The 19,691-nt window shown below is 37.1% G+C and overlaps 1 protein-coding gene across 2 annotated transcripts; it reads left to right on the top strand.

Moving 5' to 3' along the window:
* The first annotated feature begins 653 nt into the window (after positions 1–653).
* Positions 654–19,663, top strand: LOC133307043 (apoptosis inhibitor 5-like protein API5). Of its 2 annotated transcripts, XM_061507459.1 has the most exons (17): positions 654–725; positions 863–958; positions 1,107–1,268; positions 1,960–2,059; positions 2,148–2,213; positions 3,001–3,098; positions 3,193–3,267; positions 3,379–3,528; positions 3,666–3,731; positions 3,819–3,884; positions 12,683–12,793; positions 13,242–13,331; positions 13,426–13,532; positions 17,858–17,972; positions 18,457–18,522; positions 18,670–18,770; positions 19,102–19,662. In XM_061507459.1, the coding sequence occupies exons 2-17, from the start codon at positions 872–874 to the stop codon at positions 19,289–19,291; spliced, it is 1,650 nt and encodes a 549-aa protein (XP_061363443.1). In that variant the 5' UTR covers positions 654–725; positions 863–871; the 3' UTR covers positions 19,292–19,662. The 2 variants fall into 2 exon arrangements, with proteins under 2 accessions (XP_061363443.1, XP_061363444.1); XM_061507460.1 differs by lacking the exons at positions 654–725; positions 3,666–3,731 and having other exon boundaries at positions 736–958; positions 19,102–19,663.
* Positions 19,664–19,691: the final 28 nt, after the last annotated feature.

Raw genomic sequence — 19,691 nt, 5'->3', positions numbered from 1 at the left:
CTTAGTAGGGCCCGCTATTTAAAAGCAAAAAAGAAAAGAAAAAAAAGAAGGGGCACGATTTTCGAAGTAAGAGAAAATGAGATAACTACCTCATGTAAAATGAAAGTAGTATTTCCGTATGAGGTAGGATCCTTTGACACCAGTGTCAAATTTTAAACTTGACACCTCATATGAGAGCCGTTTGATCAAAAAAGATCAACGACTCTGATTTGCAAGCATGTGACACCGTTGATCTTTTTTGATCTAACGGCTCTCAGATGAGGTGTCAAATTTAAAATTTGACACCGGTGTCAAAGGATCCTGCCTCTTTCCGTGTATATATATATATATATATATATATATATATATTTATATGGGTTATCACATGATATAAACAACTCTTCTACACATAAAAAGAAGTTGAGTCTCACAACTCTTTTTCTCTCTCCTCTTATCTGTGGGGTCTACTTATACTTTTATTTCTACAACATGAGATAACTTTTTTCCTAGAACATAAGAAAAATATATCTCTATATATATTCGTAATTTTTTATTTAAATGGTAATAATTTTTTTTTTTTTTTTTTTGCCGAGCCGAGAGATAAGAGCATGTGCCGTGTGGAAATTGGAAAAGGAAACTCGTCTCCATCAGAGAGGAACTTGACCTTGGATCACTGAATCCATTCCTACTCATTTTAACTCATCTCTCTCTCTCTCTATCTATTTATCTTAAACTCCTCAACTCAGGTCAGTTACTCTCTCTCTCTCTCTCTTCCCTAAAAAACTCTCTGCAAAACCCCTCTCTTTCTCTTTCTTTCCCATTTCCATCTTCACATGCTGATTTTGCTCTTCAATCTCAATCAATTTCGCAATCGCAATTCCAGAACCTTCCAATGACTGACTCTTCCGAAGAGGCTGCTTACATCGAGAAGCTCTATGAATACGGCGAGCAACTCAACAATTCCAACGACAAGTCTCAGGTTCAATTTTATAAACAAATTATCGCTTTCAAACTCTTGTTCTTTCTTTTTATAATTGTTTTTTAGGGTTTTAGATTGTGATGTCCGAGTTTTCAGTTAGGGTTTTGGATTGTTGTGATACGTTATGTTAATGTGTTTTTTTAAGCAGAATGTGAAGGATTACCAGGGAATCATTGATGCAGCAAAGACGAGTGTTAAAGCGAAGCAACTCGCTGCACAGCTCATTCCCAAGTTCTTCAAGTTCTTCCCTGAACTCTCCGGCCCTGCCCTCGACGCTCATCTTGATTTGCTTGAAGCTGAAGAACTCGGGGTCTGTTTTTTTCTCCACAATTCATATTATATGTATATGCTATAATTTATATTTCTATCTCGGTCTCTTGCTTTTTGTTGTTGGCGAAGGAACGGTGTCCTGTTGTTCAAAATTGGGAAAGAAAATCGAGTTGTGTCCACATCATCATAAATATCCTGTTACTGTAATGTTTTTCTTTCCAAGGATTGGTCAATCAGCTAAATTAATGGATCAAGCAGGGTTGAACCGGAAAACATAATCAGGAGTAGTTAGACTGGAGACACAGCTGGTTTTTGGTCTGAGTCTGACTGGTTGAGTGGTTTTTAAAACATCGGTTTGAAGGAAAAATAATGCCATTTATAATATGACATTCAACATCAATAACACTTTTATACCAATCTAGTTGGGGTTGTTGGCAAATGAACACAAATGAGAAATACAAAAAGATTGAGGAAAAAAGGATAAAAATACAATGAAAAATTATAAATAACACTAGACATTAAAAAAATAGCAACAAACAATTAAAAAGAAAAATAAAATAAAATAAAGTGAAAAAAAAGTTATATAAGGGGGAAAAAAATTGAAGTAGAGAAAAAATGGCTCTTGCATTGCTGTATGTTGGTCGTTCTGTTTTTTTTGTGTGGATTGTTAGTGAACTCTGTATGTGCTGAGGTTTATTTTCACTATTTTGCGTTTTTCTACTGCTGTACAGGTTCGGGTGCAAGCTGTTAGAGGGCTGCCTCTTTTCTGCAAGGATGCACCTGAAAATATTGACAAGGTGGTTGATATTCTTGTGCAAATTCTTGGGTCTGGTAAGTTGTGATCTTTGAAGATTTTGCATTCTTGAGAACTTGGCCATGATTATGATTCTGATTTATCTTTTTTGCATGATTCTTTTAGAGGAATTTGTGGAGCGTGATGCTGTACATAAGGCTCTTATGTCTCTGCTGAGGCAGTATGTGAAAGGTATTTTGATATGTCTTTACGTTAAGTAGAAATATCTTCGAGAGAATATTGTGGTGGTTATGCTAAAGCAAAAAATAACTTCTAATTTTGGGTATCACCTTAGTATGAGTGCTGAGTTGCATGCTGTTTATCATCAGGTAACAGAAATATATCACCAATCAAATGGCCCATATTTGTTAGCTGATAGTAAATTGCATAAACTTGAATTTGAGATCGTTTTGCATATCTCGATCTTCTTGATCTTGTAAACTTCTTAAGATGATGTTACATATGATTTACTTTTTCTACAACTTTTCCCCTAGCTGTGGCAATAATACTAGCCAACCTATCATCTATATAAAACTGAAAAAGAAAAGGCCAATCTAACGCCATAATTATTAGCACTTATTCAGCGGGCATAAAATATGCATTTAAGCTTTTCTTCGAAAACATTGATTTTGCAATGGGCTGAGGTCCTAGATTGATGTTGTCTTGGCCTGAATAGTTTGCCATATTTGAAATTATGCATAATGAGCGTTATTTTAATGTGTCCAATAAAGAGGATCACCTATAGCATGTTAATGTGGTGATTGCTGAGGAGCCCTTAGCTTGTAATAAAGCTCTTATGTGCCAAACTGATCGTGCAGAGTTAGGCTTATTGCTTTGAATGTTATAATTGCTGAAAAACTTATTGGCTGTGAACACTTAATTTTCTGGCAATAATCACACCATATGCTTTCTAGATTCTGGACAATTATAATTAGTGCTGCATTGTGGTTGTCTCCTTATAGTATGATTGTCAATGCAGCTTCTTTGACGGCTTTGTTTAAGCACATTGGCAGTGTTGAAGAGCCAAGCACAGATGATGTTATTCGTGAGAAAGTTATTAACTTTGTTAGAGACAAGGCGAGCAGACAAATTTTTTATTATAATTAGCCAGTAGTTTTGTTGCATCTTTAAAATAGAAACAAATACTGAATACTAAATATCTTTATTATAGGTTTTCCCTATTAAAACGGAACTGTTGAAGCCCCAAGAGGAAATGGAAAGACACATAACTGATCTCATAAAAAAGGTATTCATATTTGCTTTGACTCATTATTTTTATGGGTTAAATTGACTATCTATTACTGTTTAAGTTTATAACATAAGTGGAGTTGTATGTTGTGTTTGCATTTCATTGCAGAGTTTAGAAGATGTAACCGGTATAGAATTTCGAATGTTTATGGATTTCCTGAAGTGTTTGAGCCTTTTTGGCGAAAAGGCTCCAGCTGAGCGGATGAAAGAGCTGATTGGAATCATTGAAGGGCAAGCTGATTTAGATGCACAGTTCAATGTGATTACTTTTTATTTGTATTTTTATTTTTTATTTTTTTCCCATTTAAGTACGCAGATAGAGCTATGTAAGTAATAATGTAATATATATTCCTTTTGGGGTTCTCATGTTATGGTTTTATAACTGTTGAATTGTAGGTTTCAGATGCAGATCATATTGACAGATTGATATCATGCCTTCACATGGCACTTCCATTTGTCGTGGTAAGGCCTGTTATACTGTTTTATCTTTTGTCATATCCTTCTGTTTAGTCTTTTCTTCAACCAATTCATTTTTTTCTTTTCTTTCAGAGGGGTGCATCTAGCAGCAAATTTCTCAACTATATAAACAAATATATAATACCTGTTTTTGACCAGGTAATACTTTGAGTTTAGATCATTTTTTTTTAGATGAGTTTAGATCATTTAGTTTGAAAGAATAAGCGTGTATTTGAAAGAATAAGCATGTATTTTATTATTTGTGAAACCTATTTAATATTTTCCTTTTTTAACCTGGTGTGTTTACTTTTTCCTTTCTGTCAAGTTGTATGTATTTTATGATTTATTTCAAATATGTTAACTGTCAACCCTTTGTACAAGTGTGGATTGTGGAAACTTCATATTTCATGAAATTTATCATCTGATACAATTTGTCGCCTTCTATTGGGTCAGATTATTATTATTTTTCTTCTTCTTTCTTTCTTTTTATTGTTGTTGGGTTTTTTTTTTTTTGTTTTTTTTTTTTTTTTGGGGGGGGGGGGGGGGGGGGGTTCTTATGTTTAGTCAACTAGGGGCTATCCAAGTACTTAGAACATGTGTTTTGGCTTAGCTGTAGTTATCAAAAGAACGGGATAATGCTGCTATGGTGGTGGAGAGATGCGTTTTGCTATAGCAGGAGTTACAGCCACCATCTTAGACAATTGCTGTTGTCTTGGCCCTCATGCTTCATTGGGGAAAAATGCCCTTTACCCCAGTTTTATGCGTTATCGACTATCGAGTGTTAAGGGATAATAATAAAACCATTCATCTGCCTTTACCTACCAGCTTAAGTTTTTTGGGAGAGTTGGTTGTATGACATTTTATCAGAGCCTATGACTAAGTGGTTTAGAGTTTGATCCTTGCTGCACCCATTCATCTAATAAAAAAGCTCGAATTTAAGCTCAAGAAAATAAAGAATGAGTCTGTGCATTATCCATGCTTCAAAGCCCAAAAAGGGTTCTAGTGTGAGGGAGTGTGTTAAGAGATAATAATAAAGCCAATCCCCTACCTTTACCTAACAGTTTATCCTTTTGGGACGGTTGGCTGCTTGACAATGACATACATCCCTTTTTTTGGTTTTTTTTTTGTGATTTTCCCTCAATTTAGATCTGAAACACAGGGCTTCTGATTGGAGAACAAACACTCAAATTCCCACTCTATTTTGGGACCAAACAACACGAAGGCTGACCAGCATCTCAATTCTGGTCAGACCACGGCTCTCCTGGGTCGTTTCCACAAACCCATGAGTCTCTTCTCCAGCATTGCTTCCATCTAACCCTTTGTCGAGCTAAGATTCTTTTGTCTTTGTTCTTTATTTTATGTGTTGTGCTCTCTCTTCACACTTCAAAGCCCCTAATTTGTCTTTGTTTTTTTTTTGTCAACCTTTTCTAATTCCTTTATCTCTGTTCCCATATCTTAGTGTTCTGATTTTTTCTTTTTATTCCACTTTTTGGGACTTCATTCCTCTGTTCTCGTACTCTTAGGGAAAAAATTGTATTGAATTTGAATCTTTAGTTACTTTAAGCCTTAGAGGCTTAAACGTATTTAATACTTAGTGCTGTACTTATTTTCCCCTATGCTCTTTGACTTTTGTTGGTATTGACTTGTTAATTATGTCTTAGAATGATGGTTATTGTGCGTTTAGATTCTAGATTGAGTTTTGATTATTAATTATCACGCAAACAACTCTCCCAAAAGCTTAAGCCTTTGGATGAAGGCTATGAATGATTTTATTATATCTCTTAACATGTCCCTCATGTGAGAACCTTTTTTGGGCTTTGAAGTGTGGATATTACACCAACCCATTTTTTACTTTGGTTACTATTGGAATATAAGACGGAAATGTATTTTTTTCATATATAGATTGACACCCCAAAGGGTTCTATTTATACATATTACAAGGTAGTTAAGGAGATGAAGTAATAAATAAAATACACAGTAACCGAAGAGGCATCACACTATTCAAAGATACTAGTAGCTAGAAACAAGTAAAAGACTCTAGAATATTCTACACTCCCCCTCAAGTTGGGAGATATATATTGATCATCCCCAACTTGCTAATTAAATCCTCAAAGATGGGTTTATGTAATCCTTTGGTGAGAATGTCGGCTGTTTGCTCCTTGGTAGGTATATATGACAAACATACACTACCCTCCTCTAATTTTTCTTTAATAAAATGACGATCAACCTCCACATGTTTGGTTCTATCATGATGTACAGGATTTTGAGCAATACTGACTGCAGCCTTATTATCACAATAGAGTCTGACAAGTAGAGAATAAGATATCTTTAACTCTTCAAGGAGTCTTCTTAACCAGATTCCTTCACAAATGCCATGGGCTAGCGCCCGAAATTCTGCTTCTGCACTGCTTCTGGCAACAACAGTTTGTTTCTTACTTCTCCAAGTCACAAGATTTCCCCAGACATAGGTACAATATCCTGAAGTGGATCTTCGGTCCATTGCAGAACAAGCCCAATCAGCATCTGTATAGATTTCTATCATCCTCTTGTGTCCCCTTTTAAAGAGCATTCCTCGACCAGGGGTGTTTTTGAGGTACTTGAGGATTCTATAAACCGCACTAAGGTGTTTTTCCTTAGGAGAATGCATGAATTGGCTAACCATGCTAACTGCAAATGCAATATCAGGCCGAGTGTGAGATAAGTAGATCAGCTTCCCTACCAACCTTTGGTACTGCTCCCTGTCAACATCTTTTCCATCTTCAATTCCCAATTTAATATTGGGTTCAACAGGAGTTTCTACTGGCTTGCACCCGAGCATACCTGTTTCTTGTAGCAGGTCTAGGATATATTTCTTCTGAGATAAGGAAATTCCGGCCTTGCTACGAGCAACTTCCATTCCAAGGAAATATTTGAGTGATCCAAGATCCTTCAGTTCAAACTGATTAGCTAAACCCCCCTTTAAAGATTTTATTTCCTCCCAGTCATCACCAGTGACAATTATGTCATCAACATAAACAACGAGGATAGCAATTTTGCCACTATCGGAGTGTTTTAAAAATAAAGTGTGATCAGTCTGAGCTTGGACAAATCCTCTTTCTTTAACAACACGAGTAAACTTTTCAAACCACTCTCTAGGGGATTGTTTAAGTCCATAAAGAGACTTCTTCAACTTGCATACTGAACCATCTCCCTCTTCAAAACCAGGTGGTGGATCCATGTAAACTTCCTCATGTAAGTCCCCATTTAAGAAGGCATTCTTTACGTCCAATTGATGCAAGGGCCAATCAAGGTTGGCAGCAAGTGATAGTAGGACTCGGATAGAGTTAAGTTTGGCAACGGGAGCAAACGTCTCCTGATAGTCTATCCCATAAGTCTGAGTAAATCCTTTGGCAACCAATCTGGCCTTATATTTGTTGATGCTGTTATCTGCATTAAATTTTATTGTGAACACCCATTTGCAACCTACAGTTTTCTTTCCTCTGGGAAGTGCCACGGATTCCCAAGTTCCATTTTTCTTAAGTGCATCCATTTCTTCAAAAACTGCATCCCTCCATTTAGGGTCATTAAGTGCCTCTTGGATATTTTTTGGTATTTTTGTACTGTCTAATATAGTGTTGAAAGCACGAAAACCTGGAGATAACTTTTCATATGAAATGTAATGAGAAATAGGATGAGCAGTGCAAGATCTAGTACCTTTTCGAAGGGCAATGGGCATATCTAGGTCAGATGTACCGGTGTTCTCAAGTGGATTGCTGGAACTAGGACTCGGGTCAGAACTCTGGCAGTCTAGAGGATCTTGAGGAGATTTACGCCTGCTGTAGATTTTTCCCCATTTACCGGGAGGATCTCCAGTCTCTGGTACAGTTGTTGTCCTTTTCTCCTGTTCATTAACTCCCCCTGTCTCCATAGGTAAAGAAACAACACTTGTTTCCAAGGGTAAAGGTAAGACAGTAGAATTATTTGGAATCCAAGACTTGTCTTCATTTACACCAATAGACTCCCCCTGAAGAGAAGTCGAAGGAAAAAATGATTGTGTTTCATAAAAGGTAACATCCATAGAAACAAAGACCTTTCGAAGAGAAGGTGAGTAGCATTTGTACCCTTTTTGATTAGGAGGATATCCTATGAAGACACATCTAACAGACTTAGGATCAAGTTTTGACCTTTGATGTGGAGGAATGTGAACAAAAGCCACACAGCCAAACAACTTTGGAGGAAGGGAAGAGAAAGCCCGAAAGGAGGGGAAAAAACGGGTAAGGCAAGATAGGGGAGAATGAAAATTCAGGACACGAGAGGGCATCCGATTGATGAGATATGAGGCAGTCAATACAGCCTCCCCCCATAGGTATTTAGGGACATGCATCGTAAACAAGAGGGCTCTAGCAACTTCAATGAGATGTCTATTTTTTCTTTCGGCCACCCCATTTTGTTGAGGGGTGTTAGGACAAGAACTTTGATGGATAATACCTTGCTTGATTAGGTAATCCCCAAGAACTGAATTAAAATATTCAGTACCGTTGTCAGTTCGCAGGATTTGGATAGAGGTCTGGAATTGAGTTCGTACCATAGCATGAAAGTTTTTAAAAGTGGCTGCAGCTTCAGACTTATCCTTTAGAAGATATACCCAGCATACTCTAGAATGATCATCAATGAAAGTAATAAACCAACGAGTTCCAGATATATTTTTTTCACGAGCTGGCCCCCAAATATCACTGTGGATCAATGTAAATGGAGACAAAACATTATAATCTCTGAGGGAATAAGAAACACGAGAGTGTTTTGCAAACTGACAATCATCACAAAAAAAGGAACTTGGTTTTTTATTGATAAATAAGTTTGGAAACAACTTTTGAAGATAAAAGAAATTTGGGTGTCCTAAACGACGATGCCACAACAAAACATCATTACAATCGTCTGATAAACATAAAGAGTGATTTGCAAAAATTCTCTTTTCATGAGAATCTTCTTCAAAATAGTAAAGTCCTTCTTCCTCTCTAGCACTGCCAATCATCAGCCCCGAATCCTGTTCCTGAAAAACACAAGTTTTGGCAGAGAATTTAGCAACACAATGCAATTCAGAGGAAAGTTTACTAATAGAGATAAGGTTACAAGTAAGAGAAGGGACATGAAGGACAGAGTTCAGAGTAATATGATCAGAGAGCTTAATGGATCCCTTTCCCGCAATATTAGAGAAACTACCATCAGCAGTCCTTATTCGTGACGGGTGATAATAAGAGGTATAAGAACAAAACAAGGATGCATTACCTATCATATGATCAGAGGCTCCTGAATCAAGAATCCAACGACTACTACGATCAACATGGAATGCCATACCTTGTTGAGCAACATGACTAGTTGCCTCAGCAGATTGAGACATCACCTTCTGGAATTGCTTATATTGAGCTTTCGGGATGAATACACCATCGGAGTTTGGAGAGGCACGAGACTCCTCACCCTTATCATCAGAAGAGATTTGATAAGCACGACCCTTGTTCAGCCCCTTTGTTTTCCAGTTTGGTGGTTTTCCATGAATTTCCCAACATTTTTCGCGAGTGTGACCACTCTTATTGCAATGAGAACACCATCGGTCAGAACGTTTTGCATCACTAGGGGGACGAGGAGTATGTTTTGCTACTAGGGCAGATACATCGGAGGATTTAGAGTTCTTGTCTCCCAACATTACCTTTCGGCGAAGTTCCTCCCGTCGTACCATAGAAAAAGCAGCTGCAATGGAAGGTAACGGGTTCTGCCCCAATATCCTTCCACGAACATCATCAAGATCACGATTAAGGCCAGCAAGAAAATCATAGAGACGTCTTTTCTCTAAATAACTCTTAAACCTTGCATTAGCTTCTAAACCTTGAAGATCTGCTGCATCATAAAGATCCAACTCCTGCCACAGAGTTTTTAAAGCAAGAAAGTATTCAGTAACAGACATCCCCTCTTGATGTAACTCTCTTACCTTGGTGTTGAGTTCAAAAGCTTGAGAAGCATTGCCTAGGTCAGAATAATATTCTTTAACGGCATCCCAAATTTCCTGAGCCGTATCAAGAAACAAATAAGTTTGACTGATATCAGGATCCATGGAGTTAGTCAACCAGGTCATGACCAAGGCATTTTCAATCATCCATTTATCATAATCAGGATCATCAGCTTCGGGTTTTTCCTTTTTTCCATCAAGATACCCCATTTTCCCTTTTGCTTGGATAAACAGCTTGACAGATTGATGCCATTGCACATAATTCTTACCGTTTAAACGGTGGTTAGTAATCTGTATAGCTGGGTTGTCTCCAGAAGACGAAGAACAGGAAAGAGGAGAGACACCGGAAACATTACCGGATAATTTTTCAGAATGCTTATTCTCATCCTCATTATTTCCAACTTCCATCGTTCTAAAAAGAAAGAGAGCAACAGGTCACGCCTATTGTCTTTGATAACAAAGAGGAAACAACTGGACTTAGCAAGAAAAGTGATCCAATCGTGATTTAAACCCTCAGAACAGGAAGAGGGAAGCCAGGCGAGCTGTTCTGTGGAAGCCGCGTGACAAACGGAAGCCAGCAGGGTGGCGCGTGGCTCACACGCGCCGGAGAAGCAGATCTGTGGTGGCGGCGCGTGGAGGCGCGTGGCTGACGGTCCGGCGACGGGGCTGACGTGGGTCGACTCGGAAATGGCTTCTGAGTTCAGTGGTGGTCTTGGTTTCGTGATTGAAGGGGTCCAGATATGATTTCTGAATTGTAAAAAAAACGAAACCGTGAAAAAAATGGAAAAAAAAAGACTATGGAGGTTTACAAGAAGACCACAGGATAACCTGCTCTTGATACCATATTGGAATATAAGACTGAAATGTATTTTTTTCATATATAGATTGACACCCCAAAGGGTTCTATTTATACATATTACAAGTTAGTTAAGGAGATGAAGTAATAAATAAAATACACAGTAACCGAAGAGGCATCACACTATTCAAAGATACTAGTAGCTAGAAACAAGTAAAAGACTCTAGAATATTCTACAGTTACCTTGTGTTTAAATTCAACATTTTTATTTGAAGAATGGGGCGATAAGGATCAAACTCTAGAGCCTAGACCACTTGGTTATAGGCTTTGATACTGTTGGAGTATAATATAAATCATTACAAAAGCCCTCACCTAATAGCTTAAACTTTTGAGTTGAATTGGTTCTTTACATGGTATCAGAGCCTCGGTGTCATGGTTCGATCTTCACTGCCTCCCATTTAATTAATAATTAATTAAGTCTTGTAGAGTTTCTTAGTACATGTAGGTGAGCCTGTGAATTGTCCACCCTTCAAGCCCAATGGGCTCTCGTGTTACGGGGTGTGTTGCAGTATAATATAAACCATTAAAAAGGTCCTCACCTAACAGCTTAAGCTTTTGGGTTGAATTGGTTCTTTACAGATACCATAACATTAATTATTACAGTCTTTAAGTTTGTTTATTATTTTTTGTTTTTTTCCTTTGAGCATATATATGTATAGCATATAATTGATTGTCTTATATCTACGGTCTTCGGTATAGCTGCTATTCTGCTATCCGCAATCCCACTGTGGCCTTTTTGGGTTAGCCCCTCCTTGGCATGATTCGGGGTTGATAATTATGGGCTTAGCTCCATTTTAAAGAAATGTGTTCATTTTTCCTTTTTAAAAAAATCAAAGGAATGGATGTATTTTTCCTGAGTACCTTGAGTTTTCTCATTTCTATATTTATTTTATCTCCTTTATCTGTGTTTGCTGAGGGTTTGTTTCCTTCATACATAATTGATTTGGAGTTGTATCATATCATATTTGTATATCCTCTTAACTGTGGTGGCTTGAAAGAAAAACAGGAAGGTTGATGATTGATATGATGATTAAGGGGGATGTTCAAAGAAAAAATGAATGATTAAGGGTGGCAGTACGGAGGCTCCTAATACTGTGGGTGTATAGGGAGGGTCAGATGTATGTAGAGCCTTTACCCCATAAGCAGAGAGGTTGTTTCCATGTCTATAACCCATGATCATCTGCTCACAATGAAGCAGCTTTATTGTTTTACCGAGGCTTACCCCCTGGTTATTGATGAACTGAATAAAAGAAAAAAAGTAACAAAATTGTGCGGTAAGCAACAATGTGAATTTTAGTCATAAGTGCTAGTTTGGAAGCAGTTAACATGAAGTTCAAAGCCGACTTCATGCTTTATTCAATTCCAGTGTTGTATAATATGAACATTAACTTCGATATATTAATTAATTATGAATAATTTATTATATTAATACGGGTTGCCCGGGACTCGAACCCGGAACTAGTCGGATGGAGTAGATAATTTGTTTTTAAATTAAATTCTACAATTAAACAAGAAAAAATCCAACATAGTATTCTGCACATTTCATTTTGCGTATCTTCAAAATAATAGTGAAGTCACCCTTATTCTAATGGTTTAAATACCCTACAGAGGTGCTTACCTGTCCATCTTTGATGTAAAATAGCCTACTTTTATATGATGCATAGGATAATTTTCTACTATTATGTACTAAGTCTTTTAATTTACTTTCCATGCATTTAACATTTTATTTATAAACTGCGGGATACCTTGATGTAATATGTACCGGCATCTAAAACAACTATGTGGTTAGTGGTTGTTGAATTGCGAGATATTGATTTAAACAACTCCTTTGATTCCTTTATGTGTAGCAGGCACCGTTCAAAAAACATATTTCCTTCTAAACTTGATATATTATGTTGTTCTAACTTCAGTACATAAGTGGTCAGTTGTAATCTTAAGTTGTTTGATTTATTCAGATAAAGTATAAATAAGGAATCATACCTATGATATTTTTACTGATTAACTTCCTAGATCTTGGATTGGCTGGTGAATATGGATTTGTAATTAGTGGAATCTTGTGAATAATTTTCTTGATTGTGGTATTTTTTGTTGAGAAATTTATAATGATTTTATTCCTATCAGCTTCCTGGAGAGCGGAAAGTAGATTTACTCAGAAGCCTTGCAGAATTTTCACCATACACAACGCCACAAGATTCACGCCAAATGCTTCCTTCTATTGTTCAGTTGCTGAAGGTAAACCTTTTGTTGAAAAATGGCATGATTGGCAGATATCGATGTGTTGGATATTGCAATATGTTTTCTGCTATGACGATATCAAATTTTTATGTTTACTTTATTCCAGTTTATTCTGTTATTTGAAAGTTCCAAGCACATTGTTAACTAGCTAAAGTGGGATTTTAATGTGGCTAGTTTCTTTTTTCATTAAGCTGTTTGCTTTGCTCTTTTCAGAAATACAGTTCCTTATTAAGATGTAACCTCAAGTTTTGGTTTACCTCAGTTCCTTATTGAGTCAAGCTTAAAGAGTGATGTAGTTAACTACTTTGAATAATCTTTGAAGGATTAGATCAACTCAAACACAATCTCTCAAGGATCAATATATGTTTATTATATATTTACTAACATGATTTAATATAATCTGCTTTTTCTTTTTTCATTAAGCTGTTTACTTTGCTCTTTTCAGAAATACATGACTTGGAAGAAAACTGGAGAAGAGATGAACTTTACTTATGTTGAGTGCTTGTTGTACACGTTTCATCACCTAGCTCATAAGGTGGGTTATATTACCTTTATCTGAGCATTAAGAAAATATCATACTGTTGTGTGAGTCACTTATATGCTGTGTACAATTGCACTTGGTTATGTAGGTTCCTAATGCCACAAATAGTTTATGCGGTTACAAAATTGTTACTGGCCAGCCATCTGATAGGCTTGGAGAGGACTTTTCAGAGCATTATAATGATTTTATTGAGAGGTATAATCTTTCTTGAGTAATTGTATATTTAAGATTATTCACCTATTCTTTGGTTTGTATTTTTGTAAAGAACCAATTCAATCCAAAAGCTTAAGTTGATGGGTGAGGGCTTTTTAATGATTTATAGTATTCTCTAACACACTCCCTCACACGAAAGCCCACTGGGCTTGAAGGGTGGACAATGCACAGGCCCACCTATCTGTGCTAAGGAAATTCCACAATAAAAAGTGGGAAATGGTGAGGATCGAACCCGTGACACTGAGGTTTTGATACCATGTAAAGAACCATCTGTAGCAAAGTCTGGAACCAGATAATACAACCCACCCTCTCCTTAGCAACTCCAATCGTCTTCCCCGTGGTGAGATCCTGAAAAACACAATGAGTAGGGAAAAAGGTTACAGTGTAATTCAAATCTGTAGTAAGCTTATTAGTAGAAAGGAGATTGGTAGAAAGTTGGGGAACATGGAGAGAATTCTTGAGACACAAGGAGGGTTGGATTTGAATGTTACCAGAACCTGCAATTGATGTGTCTGATCCATCAGCTACGGCTATAGTACGGATACCAACAGTAGGATTATAAGAAAGAAAAAGGTCATTATAGCAAATCATATGATCAGTAGCACCAAAATCCACAATCCATGAAGTTTTGAAATCAGTACAAGAAGCGATAAAAGAATGAGTGCATGAGTTTTTACCAGTCATAGCCAAAGTACCAGTACCAGAAGGCTTATTGAGAGATTCAAATACAGACCTAAGCCGTTCCAATTCCTCATGACAAATAGTAAACTCACAAGGCATCTGTGAGGTCTCATTCACAGGAGGAATGTCTGAAGGGGCCAAGAAAGATTGACCACGTGAGGGTGGCTTACCAAGCTTCTTCAAAACCTGCTGCCTCCCATGAAGACGGTAGCAAACATCTTTTGTGTGACCTGGTCATTTACAATAATTGCACCAATGCCCCTCTTTGTTGGGCTTAAAGGAAGAGGACCCCTGAGGTGACTTAAAGAAAGGAGAGCCCTGAGGTGGCTTAGCTGAGATCATAGCAGACTCGTCAGAAGGAGTTGAAGTAGTGACTTTAGATGAGATCATGACAGATCCTTTAGACAACTTGGTATCCATCATTACACTCCTACAACTCAATCACCCGTGACAGTATGAAAAACTTCAGAAAGAAAGGTAATTTTTCCTTACCAAGGATTTGAACCCGAATAGGGTCATATTTTGAATTGAGGCCTCTTTAATGGTTTATATCATACTCTAACACACCCCCTCACAAAGAGAGTCTATTGATGGTTTATATACTTTTCTAACACGTCCCTCACAAAATGGGGTTGCTGAAAGAAAAAATTGACATTTGCTTGAAGTCACCAGAGCATTATTATTTCAGACATCTGTACCCAACTCTTACTGGGGAGAAGCTGTATTAACTGCAGCTTATTTGATCAACCGCTTGCCTTCTAGAATCCTTGGCCATGTAAGTCCTGTTGATCTCATGAACTCCTTTTTTCCTTCTGTTCCAATTATGCAAAGTCTCCAGTCTCGTGTCTTTGGATGCGTTGTCTTTGTTCATGTCCATAAACAACATTGGAGTAAATTAGAGCCTCGAGCCCTTAAGTGTGTCTTCCTTGGTTATGCTCCCAACAAGAAAGGATACAAATGATATCATCCTCCGAGTCGTAAATTCTTTGTGTCTATGGATGTTAGCTTCCATGAATCTGAGTCCTACTTTCTACTTTCTCAGCTTCTGGGGGTGAACAATATTGAAGCTCCTTCCATTTTCTTTGAATCTGAGTCTCCCCTTCCTTTACCTACATTATCTCCTACCCCAGTAGTTACACCACATGACATTTGAAGACTTAGTTGATGAGGCTGAAAGTTAATCTGATTCGTTTTGTGACATGCCTCCAATTGATCGATAGAAAGTACGCAAAGCTGGGACACTTGAACTACTTTACCAAAGGAAGAAACAACCCACACTGCCCCACCTGCAACTGCAATCACCGGAACAGCTGGTAAGTACTGAATACACTACTTCTTTTATTCCTAAGTCTGATATTAATTCTGTTGACTTACCAATTGCTGTAAGAAAAGGGAAAAAGCCTTGTACCCAACACCCTATTTCTCATTTTGTCTCTAAAAATCTCTCTATGCAGCATATAAGCTTTATTACAACACTTGACTCCATTTCAATCCCGAAATCAGTACATGAAGCATTAAAAGATGACAATTGGGTTCAAGCCATGCATGACGAGATGAATGCATTGGAAAAGAATAATACATGGGAAGTCGTTTACAGGCCAAATGGAAAAAGGGCAGTAGGATGCATACTTCGAAGTATAATTCTGATGGGACTCTTGAAAGGTATAGAGCTCGACTGGTTGCCAAAGGGTACACACAGACCTATGGCATTGATTTCGAAGAAACGTTTGCTCCAGTGGCCAAAATGAACATTGTAAGAGTTCTATTGTTGCTTGTTGCTCATTTTAATTGAGATTTCAGACAATTTGATGTGAAGAATGCCTTCCTCAATGGCGAATTAGAAGAAGAGGTTTACATGGAGATCCCACCAGGATTTAACTCTACAAATGGAGAAAACAAAGTTTGCAGGTTAATTAAGGCATTGTATGGCTTGAAGCAATCCCCACGTGCTTGGTTTGGAAGATTTACAAAAGTTATGCTTTCATTGGGGTACAAACAAAGTCAAGGGGATCATACACTTTTCTTTAAACATTCTCAGGAAGGTAAGCTCACTATCCTTTTAGTTTATGTTGATGACATTATTATAACAATGGATGATATAGATGAGAAGCATGCTCTGCAAGAAAGATTGACTGCTGAATTTGAAGTTAAAGACCTTGGAAAACTGAGATATTTTCTTGGGATATTAGTTGCTCATTCAAAGCAAAGGATCTTTATTTGTCAACGGAAGTATGTTCTTGATCTCCTTAAGGAAGCATGAAAACTTGGGTGTAAACCTTCCAGTACTCCAATTGAGCAGAATCACAAACTAGGAAGTGAGAATGAGAGTCCTCCAGTTGACAAAGGACAGTATCAACGTATAGTGGGAAGATTGATATACCTGGCTCATACTATACCTGATCTAGCTTATGCAGTTAGTATTGTTAGTCAATTCATGCATGATCCGAGGGAAAAACACCTGCAGGCTGTGAATAGGATTCTCCAATATCTAAAAGGCACACCAGGCATAAAACTATTATTCCAGAGGACTATGAAGTTTTGGGGTGATAAGACTGCATAGTTAGCATTCAAATCCCAACTTATTGGTTTGTCTTTTTATATTTGAGGAGTTAATGTAGCTTTTCTAAACGTTTATGCTTGTGATTATTCTGAGTTTTATAGTGATATGGATCACAAAGAAATGAAAGAATGCCACTATGCAATATCTACATAATAGTCTTGGATATTTAGTTATTCCGAATATGGTTCCAAGTTCCATTGAGGGGGACAATTTGAAAGAGTATGGTTGAACAAATATTTAGACATTATATGGTCAGGGTGTCAGGTCTCCTTGCTTTATATCCTCCTGTAAGTTTGTATTTATGCCTGTAAGTTTCTTTTCAATTTGACAAAAAATAAAACCCTTTCAATTGTATATTTTGAGTATTCAGCTGTGTATTGACATGATCCTATTTATTTTCTGTTGCATTTGTATTTATTCTTTTCTTTTTTTCTTTCTACTTGTTAGTTGGAAAGAGAGCAGATTAACTTGACTCCATTTATGGAAATTCATGCTACTTACCTTTACATTGTCTACACAATTACTATTTTGTTCCTCGATAATCCCTTATTCCCTGGATTTGGATGTATCTCTCTTACTCTCTCTGTCCTCTGAATTCTCTTCATTCTCGAGTTCATTATTTGTGGGGGTTGTCAATTGGGTCTAAAGTTAAGCAATATCTGATAGGTTTTTAAGACATTAGAATTGCATGAGGCCTGCGATGATCGGTAGGGTCTGATTAAGATTTATGACTAAGAGGCTTTTTGGTAGAGTATCAGTTAAACAACTTTACATTGTAAGTTTGTAACAACATCTGGTTTAGTTCAGAAGACGTCTACTCCTGTTCTTGACACTCTTTATGTCATTGTAATATGGATCTCTTTTGTCCTTCAGCATGTAAGTTTTCCATGGTTTGGGAAGGATGAAAGTACTTGATTGGTTGCAACTATTCCAATCTAGTAAACTACACATTGTTTTGCCATTTTTACGCCTTTTGTATCCATCTTCCTGTGGGGTTTGTTCTACAATTTATTTTATCATATTTTTTTGTTTCTGGTTACATTTTTGGTTTATAATCTTTTTCCAGATTGAATAACGTTGAGGAGTTCACCCGGGCTACAATTAAGAAATTAACTCAAGGAATGGCTGAAAACAACAAATCTATGGCAGATGCTAAAACTGAAGAAGAAAAGGAAAAAATTGTGAGTTTTATCTTGTGCTTTGGTAGTTCTTCGCGGTGTAATTAAAACCCGACCGGACCGCCCTGTCTGATTGATTCAATCGAAAATCGGATCACCAAACAGTCCAGTCCAGCTATTGGATCGCTCGTGCATTTGAACTGGCGAACTGATTGCAAACCGGGTCCAACCGGTACTGGTTTTTTTGTTAAATCGGCTTTTATGAAATGTGTAAAATGGTGGAAAATACCATTACTGAGGATGGAACCTCAGACTTCAAGATTGATACAAGCTACTCTTTACCACTATGCCACTAGCTTCAGTTGGCCATAACCAATATATTATAATATTTATTACAGATAAATTCAATTCAACTAGTTTAATTCATGACCCATGACCCATACTGAGTCGATGACCGGTTCAACTTGAATAATTCTAGTTCTTCGTCGTGCCTTTCCTTTATTATGTAATGTAGGTATCATACTTAAATTTCTACATGATTTTCCAGAAAACTAAAAAACAAAATGCTACAACTGGGTTGCGGACCTGCAATAACATTTTGACAATGACAAAGGTAAGAGGGATTCAACTTTCTTGACACTTTGGCAAATGAGTAATTGCTTGCATGATTTTAATTGATTAATTCCCCTGACCCCCAAAACACCCACAATGCCCTTTTTTTACTGTCGTAATTATTTAATTGTTTGATTTGTGTTGTCAGCCATTGCACGCCAAAGTGCCTTCTTTTATTGGAGATAAGAGAATCAACCTTTCTTGGAAAGAAGCAACAAAAACTGCATCATCTGCCACACCAGTTGCTGGGTATAGTATCTTTTTCTTTGCCTGTAAAAATCATTTTAGGACCAGTTTGTTTATGTTTTTAGGAAAAGAAAAAAGCACTTTTTAACTGAAAATATGTTTTAGAATTTTTGTTATATTTAAATACTTTTTTAAAAAACAATGAAAATCCTTAATAAAACTGTTAATAGTGCCTTTTTCAGAAGCTAGAAAGAGCAGCTTCTAAAAGAAACCTGTGAAAGAAAGTTATATCATAAATGCTTCATAGTTTGTTTGCTTAAAAATTTCATGTGGATTGGGACAACAGAAATAATTGAAGTCGATCAACTTATCTATGGAGTTTTTACTTATGCAGAGCAAAACGGCCTGCTACTGCGGCCAATGGATCCAATAACATTGCATCAAAGAAGGGTCGGGGTGCTGGTGGTTTGCAAAATCAACTTGTCAATAGAGCATTGGAGGGATTATCTGGTGGTGGGAGAGGTGGAACAAGGGGCAGAGGCCGGGGCTGGGGTGGTCGTGGAAGAGGAAGAGGGTATCGTTAACTTTATTGAAGTATTGATGTAGAAAACATCAGATTTCACGAGACTGTACCAGAATACGCATAGGACCTGTTAATGTTACTGAAATTCTTTGTCAGAGGAAGTTTTGATTATAGAGGACGATGAATTTTTCATTTTGTTGTACTTTTTCCAAAGCTTGTTTATGTACAATACTGAGTTATTGATCATTTTCCAATCCATTTGATGCGAGCAGCAGATGAAGACCGGTTGACGAATTCTGATGCCCTTTGGTATGTATGCATGTAATTTAATGACAAGTGCATTTATATGAAGACCATGTCTAACTTGTAAGAATTTTAGTTGTTTCAAGCAAATATGGAATTAAATAGTTAGGTTCTTTGTACAAGTGCCCTTTTAATATTGTTAATTTCAATGCATTTAC

This window comes from Gastrolobium bilobum, unplaced genomic scaffold (genome assembly GCF_033153095.1).
Source record: "Gastrolobium bilobum isolate Gb01-03AN ecotype WA unplaced genomic scaffold, APGP_CSIRO_Gbil_v1 utg22537, whole genome shotgun sequence".
NCBI lineage: Eukaryota > Viridiplantae > Streptophyta > Magnoliopsida > Fabales > Fabaceae > Gastrolobium > Gastrolobium bilobum.
This window is presented reverse-complemented; position numbering and strand designations above follow the sequence as displayed.

Bases quoted from the DNA above. Each gene is read 5' to 3' on its own strand.
- LOC133307043 (XM_061507459.1), top strand. From the start codon at position 872: ATGACTGACTCTTCCGAAGAGGCTGCTTACATCGAGAAGCTCTATGAA. The intron at 2,060-2,147 runs GTAAGTTGTGAT...TGATTCTTTTAG, and splicing joins TGTGCAAATTCTTGGGTCTG to AGGAATTTGTGGAGCGTGAT. The intron at 13,533-17,857 runs GTATAATCTTTC...ATCTTTTTCCAG, and splicing joins TATAATGATTTTATTGAGAG to ATTGAATAACGTTGAGGAGT.